Raw genomic sequence first — 19,332 nt, forward strand, 5'->3', positions numbered from 1 at the left:
CGGGAATCGAACCCTGACCTCCCGGCTCCCAGGTGGACGCTCAGCCCAGACAAACCCTAAGGATATTTTATGGATGTTTTACAGAGAGGAAGGGAGAGGGGGAGAGAGAGTCAGAAACATCGATGAGAGAGAGAATCATCGACCAGCTGCCTCCTGCACGCCCCCCGACCTGGGGATGTGCCCGCAACCAAGGTCCCTGCCCTTGACCGGAATCGAACCTGGGACCCCTCAGTCCGCAGGCCGATGCACTATCCATTGAGCCAAACCGGTCAGGGCACATTTTTATTTCAATATGTACTTCTGTTGATTTCAGAGAGGAAGGGAGAGGGGGATAGAGAGTCAGAAACATCGATGAGAGAGAGAGAGAGAGACATCCATCAGCTGCCTCCTGCACACACCCCACCTGGGGATGTGCCCGCCACCAAGGTCCATGCCCTTGACCGGAATCGAACCCGGGACCTTTCCGTCCGCAGGCCGACGCTCTACCCACTGAGCCACACCAGCCAGGGCCCTAAGAATCTTTTGACGAGGCTCCTGCCGGCTCCTGGCCCCTCCCGGGCAGCTCCCGAGGGGGCGGCCCCCCGGGGTTCCCACAGGCCCCTCCCGGCCGGGCTGGGAAGGCTGGTTCCCACGAGCAGGTCACTCACTGTTTACACCGCGGGCCGCTGAGCTCATGGGCGCGCGGGCGGGCCGGCATTCCTCGCGGCCGTTTTACGAGGCACGGCGGGGGCATGGAGCGAGGGGCCGCCCCCGGCTCCGGGCCCCGTGGCCTGGCCAGGGGGTGGGAGGGTAAGAGGGCCGGCGGCCGGATGGCCGCCTCTGCCTTCCTGGAAATGTCCCCCGGCCCCGGCCGGTGCGGCTCAGTGGTTAGAGCGGTGGTTCTCCGCCTTCCTAATGCCTCGGCCCTCTCACGCAGGGCCTCATGGTATGGGGACCCCCCCAACCGCTGTAATTTTGCTACTTTTGTGTGTGTGTGTGTGTGTGTTTTAATATTTTATTGATTTTTTACAGAGAGGAAGCCAGAGGGACAGAGAGTCAGAAACGTTGACAGAAACATCGATCAGCCGAAACCAGTGTGGCTCAGCGGTAGAGCGTTGGCCTGCGGACTGGCAGGTCCTGGGTTCGATTCCGGTCATGTACATTGGTTGCGGGCACATTCCCGGTGGGGGGTGTGCAAGAGGCAGCTGGTCGATGTTTCTCTCCCATCGATGTTTCTAACTCTCTATCTCTCTCAATTCCTCTCTGTGTAAAATCAATAAAATACATTAAAAAATATATATATATATATATATATATATATATATATATATTTTTTTTTTTTACAGAAAGGAAGACAGAGGGACAGAGAGTCAGAAACGTTGACAGAAACATTGACCAGTGGCCTCCTGCACACCTCCTACTGGGGATGTGCCCGCAACCAAGGTCCATGCCCTTGGCCGGAATCGAACCCGGGACCCTTCCGTCCGCAGGCCGGCGCTCTATCCACTGAGCCACACCGGTTTCGGCCCCAGCCACTGTAATTTTGCTACTGCGAATGAATTGTAACGTAAACGTCTGTGTTTTCCGATGGTCTTAGGCGACCCTGCGATTCGGAACAGTGGCGGCAAAACGACAGTTAGGAAGGTGCAACGGAGATCATGTTATGGCTGAGAACCCCTGGGTGACCCGAAGGGTCCCGGGTTCGAGTCCGGGTCAAAGGCATGCACCTCGGTGGCAGGTTCCCGGCCAAGGTGGGGAAGCAACTGGTGGGCGTGTCTCTCTCACGTCGGTGTCTGTCTCTCCCTCTCCCTTAGGCGGCGTGGACTCCCACCAGCAGCAGGTACGTGTGTCCCAGCTTCTGAATCTCACCGACTTTTTTTTTTTTTTTTTTTTTTTTTGGCTACCGTATTTTCCGGTGTATAAGATGACTTTTGAAACGAAAAAAGCCTAGTAAAAAGCCTGCTCAGATTGGCTGGAGTCAGAGCGGCGGTCTATTAAAAAAAGGACTGGTGTTTCCTCGGAAGTGGGGGGTAGTCTTATACAGCGAATATAGGCCTAAACCTATGTTTTAACTGTAAAATTAGGGGGTCGTCTTGTACGCCGGGAAATACGGTATTTGGTAGGTACGAAGGGATGGTTATCTGATTATTCCGATTCGCAGTGATGGGTCACGGAAGACCGAGTTTCCCCCCAAAGGCTTAGAGTGTGTGTGTGTGTGTGTGTGTGTTGCGCACGTGCGCACGTGTGTTACATGCGAGCATGTGTGTGTGTGGTGTGCATGCACATGCATGTGTGTGTACGTGCACTTTTAACAGTCTTTTCCTATCCTTGGCTCATTTTCCTTTTTTTTCTTTTAATATATTTTATCGATTTTTTTACAGAGAGGAAGGGAGAGGGAGAGAGAGAGTCAGAAACATCGATGAGAGAGAAACATCGACCAGCTGCCTCTTGCACACTCCCCACTGGGGATGTGCCCGCAACCAATGTACATGCTCCTGACCGGAATTGAACCTGGGACCCTTCTGTCCGCAGGCCGACGCTCTATCCACTGGGCCACACCAGCCAGGGCTCCTTCGGAGTTAAAAAAATGTACTTTTCAGGCACTTTCCTCTTTATTTTTCTTTTTGTCCACGTGGTCCCCAGGGCGCCCCCGGGCCCCGCTCAGCAGGACGCGTCCCTCCTCCCCCCTGCGCCTCCCCCTCACATACTTCCAGGCCGAAATCACCTCCCTGCTCCTCCAACACAAACACCAGCTGCTGCCACCGCCGCCCGGGCCAAGTTTCCAGGCCTCGCCCGTCACCCGTCCCTCGGCCGGCCGCCCCGTCCCCGGGCACTCCCAGCACAGAGCCCCCCGCCACCCCCACGCCCGCCCAGCCGCCCTGCCTGCACCCGGCCGGCCCCTCCCCCGGTTCCCCCACAGGACGCCTCGCGTTAGCCTAGAGCCATCTATCGGGGCGCTGCTGGCGGGGTGCTGTGCGCCTGGAGCCCCAACACGGTGCCAAGAGCGAGCTGGTGAGGCCAGAGACTGTCCTTACACCGGCCAGTTCCCCTTCCTTCTGCCTGCCAGCCTGATCGCCCCCTAACCGCTCCCCTGCCAGCCTGATCGCCCCCTAACCGCCCCCCCGCCAGCCTGATCGCTCCCCTAACCACCCCCCTGCCAGCCTGATCGCCCCCTAACCACCCCCCTGCCAGCCTGATCACCCCCTAACCGCTCCCCCGCCAGCCTGATAGCCCCCTACCCGCTCCCCTGCCAGCCTGATCACCCCCTAACCGCTCCCCTGCCAGCCTGATCGCCCCCTAACCACCCCCCTGCCAGCCTGACTGCCCCCTAACCGCTCCCCTGCCAGCCTGATCGCCCCCTAACCACCCCCCTGCCAGCCTGACTGCCCCCTAACCACTCCCCCGCCAGCCTGATCGCCCCCTAACCGCTCCCCTGCCAGCCTGATCGCCCCCTAACCGCTCCCCTGCCAGCCTGATCGCCCCCTAACCGCTCCCCCGCCAGCCTGATAGCCCCCTACCCGCCCCCCTGCCAGCCTGATCGCTCCCCTAACCGCTCCCCTGCCGGCCTGACTGCCCCCTAACCACTCCCCTGCCTGCCTGACTGCCCCCTAACCGCTCCCCTGCCAGCCTGATCGCCCCCTAACCGCTCCCCCGCCGGCCTGATCGCCCCCTAACCACTCCCCTGCCAGCCTGATCGCCCCCTAACCGCTCCCCCGCCAGCCTGATTGCCCCCTAACCGCTCCCCTGCCAGCCTGGTCAATGCCTAACTGCTCCCTGGTTGGCCCGATTGACCCTAACTGCCCTCCCCTGATCAGGCTGGCAGAGGAGTGGTTAGGGGGCAGTCAGGCTGGCAGGGGAGTGGTTAGGGGGCGATCAGGCTGGCAGAGGAGTGGTTAGGGGGCGATCAGGCTGGCAGGGGAGTGGTTAGGGGGCAGTCAGGCTGGCAGGGGAGTGGTTAGGGGGCAGTCAGGCTGGCAGGGGAGTGGTTAGGGGGCGATCAGGCTGGCAGGGGAGTGGTTAGGGGGCAGTCAGGCTGGCAGGGGAGCGGTTAGGGGGCAGTCAGGATGGCAGGGGAGTGGTTAGGGGGCAGTCAGGCTGGCAGGGGAGCGGTTAGGGGGCGATCAGGCTGGCGGGGGAGTGGTTAGGGGGCAGTCAGGCTGGCAGGGGAGTGGTTAGGGGGCAGTCAGGCTGGCAGGGGAGTGGTTAGGGGGCAGTCAGGATGGCAGGGGAGTGGTTAGGGGGCAGTCAGGCTGGCAGGGGAGCGGTTAGGGGGCAGTCAGGCTGGCAGGGGAGTGGTTAGGGGGCAGTCAGGCTGGCAGGGGAGCGGTTAGGGGGCAGTCAGGCTGGCGGGGGAGTGGTTAGGGGGCGATCAGGCTGGCGGGGGAGTGGTTAGGGGGCAGTCAGGCTGGCAGGGGAGTGGTTAGGGGGCGATCAGGCTGGCAGGGGAGTGGTTAGGGGGTGATCAGGCTGGCGGGGGAGTGGTTAGGGGGCAGTCAGGCTGGCAGGGGAGCGGTTAGGGGGCGATCAGGCTGGCAGGGGAGCGGTTAGGGGGCGATCAGGCTGGCGGGGGAGTGGTTAGGGGGCAGTCAGACTGGCAGGGGAGTGGTTAGGGGGCAGTCAGGCTGGCAGGGGAGCGGTTAGGGGGCGATCAGGCTGGCAGGGGAGCGGTTAGGGGGCAGTCAGGCTGGCAGGGGAGCGGTTAGGGGGCGATCAGGCTGGCAGGGGAGTGGTTAGGGGGCAGTCAGGCTGGCAGGCAGAAGGAAGAGGAACTGGCCGGTGTACGGACAGTGATTAACTCAAACAAGGAAAGCATTAATTGGGGACGGTCAGCCCGACCGACGTGGCTCGGTGGCTGAGCGTGGACCTATGAACCAGGAGGTCACGGTTCGATTCCCGGTCAGGACACAGGCCCAGGTTGCAGGCTGGATCCCCACTGTGGGGCGTGCAGCAGGCAGCTGGTCCGTGATTCTCTCTCCTCATGGATGTTTCCCTTCCTCTTCCTCTTTGAAATCAAAACCCTTTTTTTTCTTTTTGGGGGGGGGGGGTCTACATATTTAAAAGCCTAAGTGACTGAATCACCAAACAACCGGCTGACCGGTTGCTAGGACATGCACTGACCACCAGGGGGCAGACGCTCCCGGCAGAACGGCGGTCCTCAGGCTGAACACCTGAGTCACCCGGGCTGTTTGTTTGTTTGTTTGTTTGTTTTTCCAAGTAGCCGCACCCTTCGGCCTTCCCGCCCGCGATACGTGGAGACCTGACGCGGTCCCTGCCCTCGCGGACCCTGCTGACAGCCCATTCTCACCAGTTCTGACCCGCGTTTCTCTGCCGCCTTGGACACAGCCACCTGGGCGTTACGGCCCGCGGGGGCGGGTGACAGACGGCGGACACGGAGCCGGGGGAAGGGGGGGGAGGGGGCCGTCCCCCGTACGTACGCAGGCCGCGTCCGCTCACCTGCGGGCGGCCAGGCCTTGATGTAGCCGGTGCAGTGGACCACGGCGTACTGGGCCTCCCCTTCCTTCACGGGCCCCAGGCCGTTCCTGCGGGAAGAAGAGTCCCCGCCCGGGCTCAGGCGAGGGGTCCGGCGGCTCCTCCCGTACCCGAGCCACCCACCGGGCTCCCTGGTTCGCCTGGAGGCTCTGAATCTTGACTGTTTCCCCTCCTCCCGCAGTCTGAGAGTCCGAAATAAATACCCCCGTCCCCCAGCTCCCTTTCTCGTCTCAGCCCCAGAGACCCGGCCTGCTGGGTCTCCTGGTCCTCCCCACACTCAGCCCCTCTCCATATCCGGCTACTCCTCTCCAACCCAGCTACTCCTCTCCACACTCAGCTACTCCTCTTCACACCCAGATACTCCTCTCCACACCAGCTACTCCTCTCCACACCCAGCTACTCCTCTCCCCGCTCATCTACTCCTCTCCAAACCCAGCTACCCTTCTCCACACCAGCTACTCCTCTCCACACCCAGCTACTCCTCTCCACACCCAGATACTCCTCTCCACACCCAGCTACTCCTCTCCACACTCATCTACTCCTCTCCACACCCAGCTACTCCTCTCCACACCCAGCTACTCCTATTCACACTCAGCTACTCCTCTCCACATTCAGCTACTCCTCTCCGTGTCCAGCTACTCCTCTCCACAACCAGATACTCCTCTCCACACTCATCTACTCCTCTCCACACTCAGCTACTCCTCTCCACACCCAGCTACTCCTCTCCACACCCAGATACTCCTCTCCACACCCAGCTACTCCTCTCCACACTCATCTACTCCTCTCCACACCCAGCTACTCCTCTCCACACCCAGCTACTCCTCTTCACACTCAGCTACTCCTCTCCACATTCAGCTACTCCTCTCCGTGTCCAGCTACTCCTCTCCACAACCAGATACTTCTCTCCACATCCAGCTACTCCTCTCCCTGCTCAGCTACTCCTATCCACGTCCAGCTACTCCTCTCCACACCCAGCTACTCCTCTTCACACCGAGATACTCCTATCCCTGCTCAGCTACTCCTCTCCATATTCAGCTACTCCTCTCCCTGCTCAGCTATTCCTCTCCACGCCCAGCTACTCCTCTCCACATTCAACTACTCCCCAGCTTAGGGCCCTCAGCTACCTCCAAGCAGCGCCCCGAAACACCATAAAAAAAAAAAAAACCGTACAGACCTGAACCGCTTCCTCATGGTGGTGATCCGGCTGAGCGGCAGGTGGTCCAGGGGAGCATTCCCACACCTAAGAGTCGAAAGACACGTCCGCGTAAGCGAAGGCCGGGCCAGCTGTGAATCATACGGGGCCCGGCCGGCGCGGCTCCGCGGTTGAGCACCGGCCTAGGAACCAGGGGGTCAGGGTTCGAATCCCGGTCAGGGCACAGGCCCGGGTTGTGGGCTTGATCCCCAGGAGGGGGCATGCAAGAGGCAGCCGATCCATGATCCTCTCTCCTCAGGGATGTTTCTCTCCCTCTCTCCATCTCTCTCTCTCTCTCTCTCTCTCTCTCTCTCTCTCTCTCTCTCTCTCCCTTCCGCTCTGAGATCAATAATGATAGGTTTAATAATAAGCGAGTCAATTATACCGCTTGTGTGTTTCTCCCTCCCTCTCACCCCGCTCCCTCCCTCCCTCCCCTCCTCTCATCCTCCCTCCCTCCCTCCCACTCTCTCTAAAAACCAACGGAAAAAATATCCTCAGGTGAGGGTTCAACAGAAAATAAAAGGGAAGAGGAAGCACCGAAACCGGTGTGGCTCAGTGGATAGAGCGTCCGTCTGCGGACTCAAGGGTCCCGGGTTCGATTCCGGTCAAGGGCATGTACCTTGGTTGCGGGCACATCCCCAGTGGGGGGCGTGCAGGAGGCAGCTGGTCGATGTTTCTCTCTCATCGATGTTTCTAACTCTCGATCCCTATCCTTTCCTCTCTGTAAAAAAATCAATAAAATTTATTTTCTTTAAAAAAATTCAAATGCATAAAAGGAGCTTTAAAACTGTTATTCTTTAAGAGAGAGAGAGAGAGAGAGAAGAGGAAGCCACAGCAGTGAACCCAAGGTGGCCTGTATGTCAAACCCCCCACCCCCACCCTCCCACCAGCCATGGAGGCGATCCTCCACTGTAGCCACGCCCACCACCCGCCAAAAAACGCCCACCATCACCATAGCCACACCCACCACCAGCCTAAGCCACGCCCGCAACTACTGCGGTCACACCCACCACCCACCAAAGCCACGCCCACCACCCCAACCACACCCACTGAGGTCACGCCCATAACCACTATGGTCACGCCTGCCCCTACCAAAGCCACGCCCACCACTCCAACCACACACCACCCAGAGGCCACGCCCACAACCATCTCGGCCACGCCCACCGCCCGCCAAAGCCACGCCCACCGCCCACCCAGACAGACCTCATCCTGCAGATGAAGGAGCGTCTGGAGCCCATGCACATGCGCATGGAGGACTGCTGCCCCTCCTTCTTCACGGTCCCCGTCTTCAGGTCCAGGATCCGGCCTGAGGGGGGGGAGAGAGAGAGAGAGAGAGAGAGAGGGAGAGCAGGGTGGTGCATCAGCCTCGGCCTCGGCCTGTGGGCCTCAGGGGGCGGGGGCGGGGGCAGGGAGCTCGCTGCACCCGCTCTGCAATGAGAACCCACAGGGTCCCGCCCGCCCCTCGTCCCCGAGAGTTCCCAGCATCCTTTGCCTGCAAGTTCCCAGCATCCTTTGCCTGCAAGCTCCCAGCATCCTTTGCCTGCAAGCTCCCAGCATCCTTTGCCTGCAAGTTCCTTTGGCAGGAAATGCAGGGGGCGGTACACTCTGCACCATCCCAAAGGCCCGTTTTCTTTTTTAAAAAGACTAGAGGCCCGGTGCATGAATTCGTGCACAGGTGGGGTCCCTCGGCCGGGTTGGCGATCAGGCCTCTCACCCAGTCTGGAGCTGGAGGGGGTGGGGGGGGACGGGACCGTGGGAGGTTGGCTGCACACTGACCCCCAGGGGGAAGCTCTTGCATTGAGTGTCTGCCCCCTGGTGGTCAGTGCACGTCATAGCAACTGGTCTCCCAGTTCGGTCAACCTCTTGTAATGGTCACTTAGTGTTTTATATAAAGAGGTATTTCTAGCCCTAACTGGTGTGGCTCAGTGGATAGAGCGTCGGCCTGCGGGCTGAAGGGTCCCGGGTCCGATTCTGGTCAAGGGCATGGACCTTGGTTGTGGGCTCATCCCCAGTAGGGGGTGTGCAGGAGGCAGCTGATGGATGTTTCTCTCTCATCGATGTTTCTAGCTCTCTGTCCCTCTCCCTTCCTCTCTGTAAAAAATCAATTAAAACAATTTATATATATATATAAATGATTTCAGAGAGGACGGGAGAGGGATAGATAGAAACATCTGTAATGAGAGAGAATCATGGATTAGCTGCCTCCTGCACGCCCCACACAAGGGGATCAAGCCCGCAACCTGGGCAAGTGCCCTGAGCTGGAAGTGAACCCGGGACCCTTCAGTCCGCAGGCCGACGCTCTATCCACTGAGCCACACCAGCCGGGAACATTGATAAGAATTTTTTTTAATCTATATTTTTTATTGATTTTAGAGAGGAAGGAAGACAGACACATCCACGATGACAGAATCAGGGATCAACTCGCCTCCAGCACGCCCCCCACTGGGGATGGAGCCGGCCACCCGGGCCTGTGCCCCGGCCGGGAATCGAACCCTGGCCTCCTGGTTGCGAGGTCGGCGCTCAGCCACGAAGGCTCAGCTTTTTTTGTTTTTGTTTTTTGACGGAGAAGAATCGGACGTTTGTCTTGGATATAAAATCGCCTGAGAAGGCTTTGCGTTCCTAAAGACGCCGGAACACAAATGGAAATCAGGATGCTTCCATCAACGCGATCCTGGAGAGAACGGGAAACGCCGTATCCTGTCGTGTTTTGTTTTGTTTTAACACAAAACAGGTGGTGGGCGTGGCTGTGGTGGGCGTGGCTGTGGTTGTTGTGGGCGTGGCTTTGGCAGGGGTGGGCGTGACCATAGAGGCTATGGGCGTGGCCTTAGTGGATGTGGTTGCAGTGGCCGGTGTGGCTCAGTGGATAGAGCGCCTGCCAAGCAGCGTCTGTGTGTGTGCCCACTCCCGACCCCACCACAGGGGGAGGCGCTAACGAGAAGCCAACGAGGCGGCGAGGAGGGCAGCCAGGGCTGCACGGACCCTCAGGGAGAACCACCTAGGGCGGTGACAAGGCCAAGACGGGCACGTGAGCCCTGGCCAGGGTGGCCTAGTGGTTAGAGCGCCAACCGGCGGACCGAAGGGTCCCGGGTTCGATTCCAGTCAGGAGCACGTACCTCGGTGGCAGGCTCCTCCCCGGCCCGGGCCCTGGTTGGAGGCCGCCCATCGGTGTGTCTCTCTCCCATCCATGTTCCTCTCCGTCTCTCCCTCTCCCTTCCACTCTCTCTAAAAATCAACGGGAAAATATCCTCAATGGAGGATTAACAACAACAACAACAAAAAAAAGGGACTGGGGGTCGAGACGGGTGTGGCTCAGTGGATAGAGCGTCGGTCTGAGGACTGAAGGGTCCCAGGTTCAATTCCGGTCAAGGCCATGTGTCTTGGTTGCGGGCATATCCCCAGTTGGGGGCGTCCAGGAGGCAGCTGATGGATGTCTCTCTCTCTCTCATCGATGTTTCTGACTCTCTATCCCTCTCCCTTCCTCTCTGAAATCAACAAAAATACATATTGAAATGAAAATGTGCCCTGACTGGTGTGGCTCAATGGATAGTGCATTGAGCCTGCGGACTGAGGGGTCCCGGGTTCGATTCCGGTCAAGGGCATGTATGTACCTTGGTTGCGGGCACATCCCAAGTGGGGGGGGGGGGGCGTGCAAGAGGCAGCTGATGGATGTTTCTCTCTCATCGATGTTTCTGACTCTCTATCCCTCTCCCTTCCTCTCTGTAAAAAAAAAAAATCAATAAAAAAAATATATATATATTTTTTTTTAATAAAGGGCTGGGGGTGTGTGGGGAGGAAGCCAGGGGGAAACAGAGCCCCAACACGGGGGACAGGCCCCGGCCGCACTCCCGCCCAGACCGCCGGGCCCCCAAGTCACTCACACACACATACACACACACACGCACACACACACACCGGCACTCACATTCCAGGCATGACACACAGTCATGCGAGCACCCCGTGTCTGCTGAGGTCTGCTGTTCATTAAGAAGCCGCCCCCCTGGTCCCCCCGCGGCCGGCACCTCTTCGGCTGTCTCATCTGCAGACACCAGCACAAACCCCCGTCCTGTTTAGAATGCCCCGGGGTGTGATTTAAAGACATACATACATTCCTCTGCAGGGATCACGCTCCAGGAATGCCAGCAATGTGGGCCCCGAGGGGTGACTGATTAGCCTCCCTCCCCCTCCACCCCCGTCTGTCCGTCTGTCCCTCCGGGCGGACACGGGGTTTGAGAAGGCAAGCTGAGGCCATGCCTGCCCTCACTGCCCTCGCCTGCCAACATAACGAGCGGATCAAAAAGTTGAAAAGTAGCCCAAACCGGTGTGGCTCAGTGGATAGAGCGTCGGCCTGCAGACCGAGGGGTCCCGGGTTCGATTCCGGTCAAGGGCATGGAACTTGGTTGCGAGCACATCCCCGGTAGGGGGTGTGCAGGAGGCAGCTGGTCGATGTTTCTCTCTCATCGATGTTTCTGACTCTCCATCCCTCTCCCTTCCTCTCTGTGAAAAGTCAATAAAATATATTTTAAAAAAAGAATGGGCTTGAAGAGATCAGGAATACTGAGGGAGCCCGGCCTGCGTGGCTCTGTGGTTGAGCGTCATCCTAGGAACCAGGAGGTCAGGGTTCGATTCCCGGTCAGGGCACAGGCCCGGGTGGCGGGCTCCATCCCCAGTGTGGGGTGTACAGGAGGCAGCCGGTCCATGATTCTCTCTCATCATCTCCCTCTCCCTTCCTCTCTGAAATCAATTAAAAAATATTTTTTTAAAATTAGCCTCAGCCAGTGTGGCTCAGTGGATAGAGCATCGGCCCCCAGAACTGAAGGGCCCCGGGTTCGATTCCGGTCAAGGGCACGGACCTCGGTTGCAGGTTCCCCAGCGCTGGACGGGGCGCATGCAGGAGGCAGCCCGTCGACGTGTCTCTCTCCCATCGATGTTTCTCTCTGTCTCTCCCTCTCCCTCCCGCTCTAACAACCCCTGGGGGAAAATATCCTCGGATGAACAACAACAAAAATAATAATAATAATAATGGCCGAAACCGGTTTGGCTCAGTGGATAGAGCGTCGGCCTGTGGACTGAAAGGTCCCGGGTTTGATTCCGGTCAAGGGCATGGACCTTAGTTGGGGGCACATCCCCAGTGTGGGGGGTGCAAGAGGCAGTTGATGGATGTTTCTCTCTCATCGATGTTTCTAGCTCTCTATCCCTCTCCCTTCCTCTCTGTAAAAACTCAATAAAATATATTTTTTAATAATAATAATAATAATAAATAGAAAAGATGGAAAGGTGAGGGAAGGGAAGGTGAGCGCATGCAGAGACTCAGTGTACCTAAAACCTATAACGATAAAAGCGTCCTATGCTAATTAGACCGGACATCCTTCCGGACAAAGCCAGGGCTGTGAGGGGAGCCTGGGCCCCGGGCGCCAGAAGGAAATCGGTGGCAGCAGCCAGCGGAAGGATGGCCTGCTCTTTTCTCTCTTTCTTTCTTTCTTTTTTTCCTTTTCTTTTCTTTTCTTTCCTTTTCTGTTCTGTTCTTTTCTTTTCTTTTTAATATATTTTATTGATTTTTCACAGAGAGAAAGGAAGAGGGATAGAAAGTTAGAAACATCGATGAGAGAGAAACCAATGTACATGCCCTTGACTGGAATCGAACCCGGGACCTTCCAGTCCGCAGGCCGGCGCTCTACCCACTGAGCCACACCGGTTTGGGCAGGAAGGCCTACTCCTGCACAGATTTTGTGCACCAGGGCTCTAGTAATAATCCAATTGTGGGGCGGGGGGGGAGTAATATGCAAATGGACCATCACTCCAACACATCAGATGGCTACCCCCATCTGGACACAAGATGGCCGCCACAAGATGGCCAGCAGGGGAGGGCAGTTGAGAGGGAACCAGGCCTAGAGGGGAGGGCAGTTGGGGGTGACCAGGCCTGCAGGGGAGGGCAGTTAGGAACAACCAGGCTGGCAGGGGAGGGCAGTTAGGAGCAATCAGGCCCGCAGGGGAGCAGTTAGGCATGGATATCAGGCTGGCAGGGAAGTGGTGAGGGGGTGATCAGGCTGGCAGGGGAGGGCAGTTAGGGGTGACCAGGCTGGCAGGGGAGGGCAGTTAGGGGTGACCAGGCAGGCAGGGGAGGGCAGTTAGGGGTGACCAGGCCAGCAGGGGAGGGCAGTTGGGGGTGACCAGGCTGGAAGAGGAGGGAAGTTGGGGGGCAAACAGGCTGGCAGGGGAGCAGTTAGGCATCTGTCAGGCTGGCAGGGGAGCAGTTAGGCATCGATCAGGCTGGCAGGGGAGCAGTTAGGCATCGATCAGGCTGGCAGGGGAGTGGTTAGGGGGCGATCAGGCTGGCAGGGGAGGGCAGTTAGGGGTGACCAGGCCAGCAGGGGAGGGCAGTTAGGAGTGACCAGGCCAGCAGGGGAGGGCAGTTAGGGGTGACCAGGCCAGCAGGGGAGGGCAGTTAGGGGTGACCAGGCTGGCAGAGGAGGGCAGGGGAGGGCAGTTGGGGGTGACCAGGCTGGAAGAGGAGGGAAGTTGGGGGGCAAACAGGCTGGCAGGGGAGCAGTTAGGCATCCATCAGGCTGGCAGGGGAGTGGTAAGGGGTGATCAGGCAGGCAGGGGAGTAGTTAGGGGGTGATCAGGCTGGCAGGGGAGTGGTTAGGGGGTGATCAGGCTGGCAGGGGAGTGGTTAGGGGGTGATCAGGCTGGCAGGGGAGTGGTTAGGGGTGATCAGGCTGGCAGGGGAGCGGTTAGGGGGTGATCAGGCTGGCAGGGGAGTGGTTAGGGGGTGATCAGGCTGGCAGGGGAGTGGTTAGGGGTGATCAGGCTGGCAGGGGAGTGGTTAGGGGGTGATCAGGCTGGCAGGGGAGTGGCTAGGGGGTGATCAGGCTGGCAGGGAGCGGTTTGGGGGTGATCAGGCTGGCAGGCAGAAGCGGTTAGGGGCCATCAGGAAGGCAGGCAGGCAGGCGAGCAGTTGGGAGCCAGCAGTCCCAGATTGTGAGGGGGGTGTGCTAGTGGGATCGGGCCTCACCCGGGCAGTCAGACATCCCTTGAGGGGACCCAGACTGGAGAGGGTGCAGGCTGGGCCGAGGGACACCCCCTTTCTTTCCCCCACCTGTGCACGAAGTCTGTGCACCGGGCCTCAGGCCCTAACGACACATAGAAAGGATGAGAGGGTGAGGGAGGGGAGATCAGGGCCGGCAGAGACTCCGTTCCCGTGGAAAGCCAGCGGCCTGGGGCTCAGAACGCCCCCCCCCCCACACACACACACACACACACACTCCGGGGGACACGCGGGACAGACAGCCCCTCTCAGAGGCGGGGGCGAAGGCCGAGGGCCAGCGGGGAGAGACGCGGCCGAGGCCGGGAGAGATGGCTCTTAGATGCACACCCGACGCCGCCCGTAATAAACCCTGAGGCCGCGGAGGGGAAAATCACCCCAGCCATCCATCAAGGGGCAGGCGCGAGGAGGGGGGCGCGAGGAGCAGGGGGCTAGCATTCCCGGGATCCCAGCCAGGAGACCCGTCACGGACACACACACACACACACACACACACACACACAGGGGACGCGGGAGGGGCGTACAGAGCAATGACACACGGACGCCTGCTTCCGACCGAGAGGGGGTAACCCAGAGACGGGGGGTCGGGGGGGAGCGGGTGCTGGTCTTCAGATGGGCCTTCCCTTCAAAGGAATCCAAACAGCAGCCCGGGCCGGTGTGGCCCAGTGGTTAGAGCGCCAGCCGGGCTGCACCCTTGAGGGTCGCGGGTTCCATTCCCAGTCAAGGGCATGTAACCTCGGTGGCGGGTTCGACCCCCCGGCCCTCGTCAGGGCGTAGGTGGGAGGTGGGCCGTGGACGTCTCTCTCACATCGATGTGTGTGTGTCTCTCTCTCTCTCTATCTTCCCACCCCCCAACACACACACCTTTTAATGTATTTTATTGATTGTTTTAAAGAGAGGAAGAGAGAGGAATGAAGACTTAGAAACATCGAGGAGAGAGAAACATCCATCAGCTGCCTCCTGCACACGCCCCTACTGGGCACGTGTCACAACCAAGGTGCATGCCCTTGACCGGGAATCGAACCCGGGACCCTTCAGTCTGCAGGCCGACGCTCTATCCTAGGGGTGTCGAACTCAATCAGAGAAGGGGCCAAAATCTAAAATCCAGCCTAAATCGCGGGCCGAATGGTTTACTGAACAGTCATAAACTGACAATGTCATAAACTGACAGCGGAGTGCAGTGATGACAGCGCGGTGCGGGCCACATTGCAAGGCCTGGCGGGCTGGATTTGGCCCGCGGGCCTTGTGTTTGACACATGTGCTCTATCCACTGAGCCACACTGGTTTCGGCAGCACACACACACACACACACACACACCTTCTACTCTCTTTAGAAATCGGTGGGACCCGGCCGGTGTGGCTCAGCGGTTGAGCGTTGACCTAGGAACCAGGAGGTCAGGGTTCGATTCCCGGCCAAGGGCACAGGCCCGGGTGGCAGGCTCCATCCCCAGTGTGTGGGGCGTGCAGGAGGCAGCCGATCCGTGATTCTCTCTCCTCATGGATGTTTCTCTCTCTCTCTCCCTCTCCCTTCCTCTTTCTGAAATCATGACAATTATATACATATTTTTAAAAACCAATGAGAAAAATATCCTCGGGTGAGGATTAAAAGCAACAAAAAAAAAGCAAAAAAAAACAGTGGTGGGACCCTAGCCAGTGTGGCTCAGTGGATAGAGCGTCGGTCTGCGGACTGAAGGGCCCCGGGTTCGATTCCGGTCAAGGGCATGGGCCTTGGTGGTGGGCACGTCCCCAGTAGGGGGCGTGCAGGAGGCGGCTGATGGATGTTTCTAGCTCTCTCTCCCTCTCCCTTCCTCTCTGTGTAAAAAAAATATCAATAAAACATATTTTGAAAGAGAAAGAAGTGTGTGTGTGTGTGTGTGTGTGCGCGTTTGCGTCTTTTGTTTAGAGAAACGAAAGGAAACTATTTTAATCTCCCGGGTCCTGCTGAGGTTTTCACAATCCGGCTATTTTTAGCCGACGCCAGGCCCCCCGCAGGCCCCTGGCCACGGGAGAATGTTCCAGAAACCGATCGCCATCGCAGCCGCAGGAAGCGATGACGTGGAGCCGTTTGGAAATGTACGGAAGGTGCTCCTGCCTGCAAACAGCGTGACCGGGTTATTTTTGGGGACTGCGGCCGTTCATAGATGCGGGGGTGGGGGGGCCGGAGAGCGGGGGGTCTTTGTCTGTTTACTGCCAGCACCCACACGAGGAGGAGGAGCGATGGGGAAATCGGGGCTGTGTTCTGCAAAGAGGAAAACGATCAGGGTAGAGGCTCAGGGCTGCCCGGTGCTGCGAGGGGCCACATGCTTCACATTCTGTTCCCGTTTCGTGGGGGAACTTGCCGGAATCGCTCTCCTGACCTGAGCAGGAGGGGTGGGGGGGTGGGGGGGTGGGGGCTCTTGTATCGGGAACACAGACGGCCATTCCCAGCCTGGAGGCTGGTCACCCCGGGAGGGCCAGGATTGCTTTTATGCTTCGGCTTTTTTAATACACACTGAGCGACCAGGTTAATATATATATATATATATATATAAATTTGCGTAAGAGGCCCGGTGCATGAATTCGTGCATGAGTGGGGTCCGGCCAGCCTGGCCAGGGGGAGGGGACATGGGCGGTGGGCCGGCCTGCCTGCTGGTCGGACTCCTGGTCGAGGGGACCATTTGCATATTAGCCTTATATATTTTTTTTTTTAATTGATTTTTTACGGAGAGGGAGAGAGAGGGATAGAGAGTTAGAAACATCGATGAGAGAGAATCATCAACCAGCTGCCTCTTGCACACCCCGTACTGGGGATGGGCCCGCAACCAAGGTCCATGCCCTTGACCAGAATTGAACCTGGGATCTTTCAGTCCTCAGGCCGACGCTCTATCCACTGAGCCAAACCGGTCTCGGCCATATTAGCCTTTTATTCTATAGGATAGACACGGAGTGGCCGGATGATTATGATTCCTGAACGCATAATAATCTGGCCACTCAGTGTATGTGTGTGTGTGTGTGTGTGTGTGTATATATATATATATATATATATATATATATATATATATATATATAATTAGAGGCCCAGTGCATGCATTCGTGCATGCCTGGGGTCCGGCCAGCCTGGCCAGGAGGAGGGAATATGGGCGGTTGGCTGGCCTGCCTGCTGGCCGAACTCCTGGTCGAGGGGACCACGTGCATATGAGCCTTTTATTCTATAGGATAGACATGGAGCGGCCGGATGATTAGGTTCAGAGATCATCATCCTCATCTGGCCACTCCGTGTGTGTTTTTATTGATTTCAGAGAGGAAGGGAGAGCTAGAAACATCAACATTGAGAGAGAATCCTGGATCGGCCGCCTCCTGCACGCCCCCACCCTGGGGATGGAGCCCGCCGCCCGGGCCTGTGCCCTGAGCGGGACTCGAACCCGGGACCTCCTGGTTCACAGGTCGACGCTCCAGCCCTGAGCCACGCCGGCCGGGCCTACACACTGGATTTGGACCTCAGACCACAGAAACCCAGGGAGGACACGATGGCGCTGACTCAGATAAGCATCAGCGTTTTTATTTTTACTTCTTGGACCACGGGGCGCAGTGACCTAATGTGGCGAGAAGCCGAGGGCCGGGGGAGGGAGGCGCCCCGCCCCTGGCCTGGGCCCGGAGCCCCGCTCGGCCTTCCCCGGGGGCCAGCCATGGATGGCAAGCCCGGTTTCCGTGAAGGGAAATAGGCCATCTTGCCTTGGCCAGTGTGGCTCAGTGGATAGAGCGTCAGCCTGCGGACTGAAGGGTCCCGGGTTCGAGTCCGGGCGGTGGGGGGCGACCGGGAAGTGCCCGCACCATCTCGGCCTCTCCAGCAAGGAGGGGGGATGGCAGGTGGGAGCAGAGCTGCTGGGCCGCCCCCTGGTGGCCGCTCTGAGGAAGTGCAGCCACCTCTGCCTGGAACAGGACCCCGAGCCATGACCCCAGACCAAGACCCCAGACCACAATCCAGAACCATGACCCCAGACCATGACCCCAGACCATAATCCTGGACCATGACCCCAGACCATGACCCCGGACCATGACCCCAGACCACGATCCTGGACCATGACCCCAGACCACGATCCTGGACCAAGACCCCCAATCATGACCCCAGACCATGACCCCAGACCACAATCCAGAACCATGACCCCAGACCATGACCCCAGACCATAATCCTGGACCATGACCCCAGACCATGACCCCAGACCATGACCCCAGACCACGATCCTGGACCATGACCCCAGACCATGACCCCAGACCACAATCCAGAACCATGACCCCAGACCATGACCCCAGACCATAATCCTGGACCATGACCCCAGACCATGACCCCGGACCATGACCCCAGACCACAATCCTGGACCATGACCCCAGACCAAGACCCCAGACCACGATCCTGGACCATGACCCTGGACCATGACCCCAGACCACAATCCTGGACCATGACCCCAGACCATGACCCCGGACCATGACCCCAGACCACGATCCTGGACCATGACCCCAGACCACGATCCTGGACCAAGACCCCCAATCATGACCCCAGACCATGACCCCAGACCACAATCCAGAACCATGACCCCAGACCATGACCCCAGACCATAATCCTGGACCATGACCCCAGACCATGACCCCAGACCATGACCCCAGACCACGATCCTGGACCATGACCCCAGACCATGACCCCAGACCACAATCCAGAACCATGACCCCAGACCATAATCCTGGACCATGACCCCAGACCATGACCCCGGACCATGACCCCAGACCACGATCCTGGACCATGACCCCAGACCATGACCCCAGACCACAATCCAGAACCATGACCCCAGACCATGACCCCAGACCATAATCCTGGACCATGACCCCAGACCATGACCCCAGACCATGACCCCAGACCACGATCCTGGACCATGACCCCAGACCAAGACCCCAGACCACAATCCAGAACCATGACCCCAGACCATGACCCCAGACCATAATCCTGGACCATGACCCCAGACCATGACCCCGGACCATGACCCCAGACCACGATCCTGGACCATGACCCCCAACCATGACCCTGGACCATGACCCCAGACCACGATCCTGGACCAAGACCCCCAATCATGACCCCAGACCATGACCCCAGACCACAATACTGGACCATGACCCTGAACCATGACCTCGAACCGTGACCCCAGACTGTGACCCCGGACCATGACCCCAGATCATGACCCCAGACCACAATCCAGAACCATGACCCCAGACCATGACCCCAGACCATGATCCTGGACCATGACCCCAGACCACAATCCTGGACCAAGACCCCCAACCATGACCCCAGATCATGACCCCAGACCACAATACTGGACCATGACCCTGAACCATGACCTCGAACCGTGACCCCAGACTGTGACCCCGGACCACGATCCTGGACCATGACCCCAGACCACGACCCGGCCCCAGGCTGTGACCCAGGGCCTCTGGCCAGTGGCCAGAGCCCTCGGCCCGGCCTGGCCCGGCTCCCCCCTCCCCCGGTTCTCCCCCCCCTCCCGTCCGGGCTGGGCTGGGACCGGCCTGTTCTCCCCGGTTCCCCCCCGTCCGGGCTGGGACCGGCCTGGGTCTCCCCGGTTCTCCCCCCCCCCGCCCCGTCCGG

General features: G+C 58.8%; 1 protein-coding gene across 2 annotated transcripts in view; it reads right to left on the reverse strand.

Moving 5' to 3' along the window:
* The window catches only part of ARNT2 (aryl hydrocarbon receptor nuclear translocator 2), a 51,808-nt gene that overhangs the window by 19,608 nt on the left and 12,868 nt on the right, over positions 1–19,332 (reverse strand). For both annotated transcript variants that reach the window (XM_084869118.1, XM_084869117.1), the window contains exons 5-7: positions 7,865–7,967; positions 6,644–6,709; positions 5,434–5,519 (exon numbers count right to left, since the gene is read on the reverse strand). In XM_084869118.1, coding sequence (XP_084725244.1) covers positions 5,434–5,519; positions 6,644–6,709; positions 7,865–7,967 — 255 coding nt within the window. The remainder of the gene's footprint in view (positions 1–5,433; positions 5,520–6,643; positions 6,710–7,864; positions 7,968–19,332) is intronic.

This window comes from Pipistrellus hanaki (genome assembly GCF_964339955.1).
Source record: "Pipistrellus hanaki genome assembly, chromosome: 21".
NCBI classification, from domain to species: Eukaryota; Metazoa; Chordata; class Mammalia; order Chiroptera; family Vespertilionidae; genus Pipistrellus; species Pipistrellus hanaki.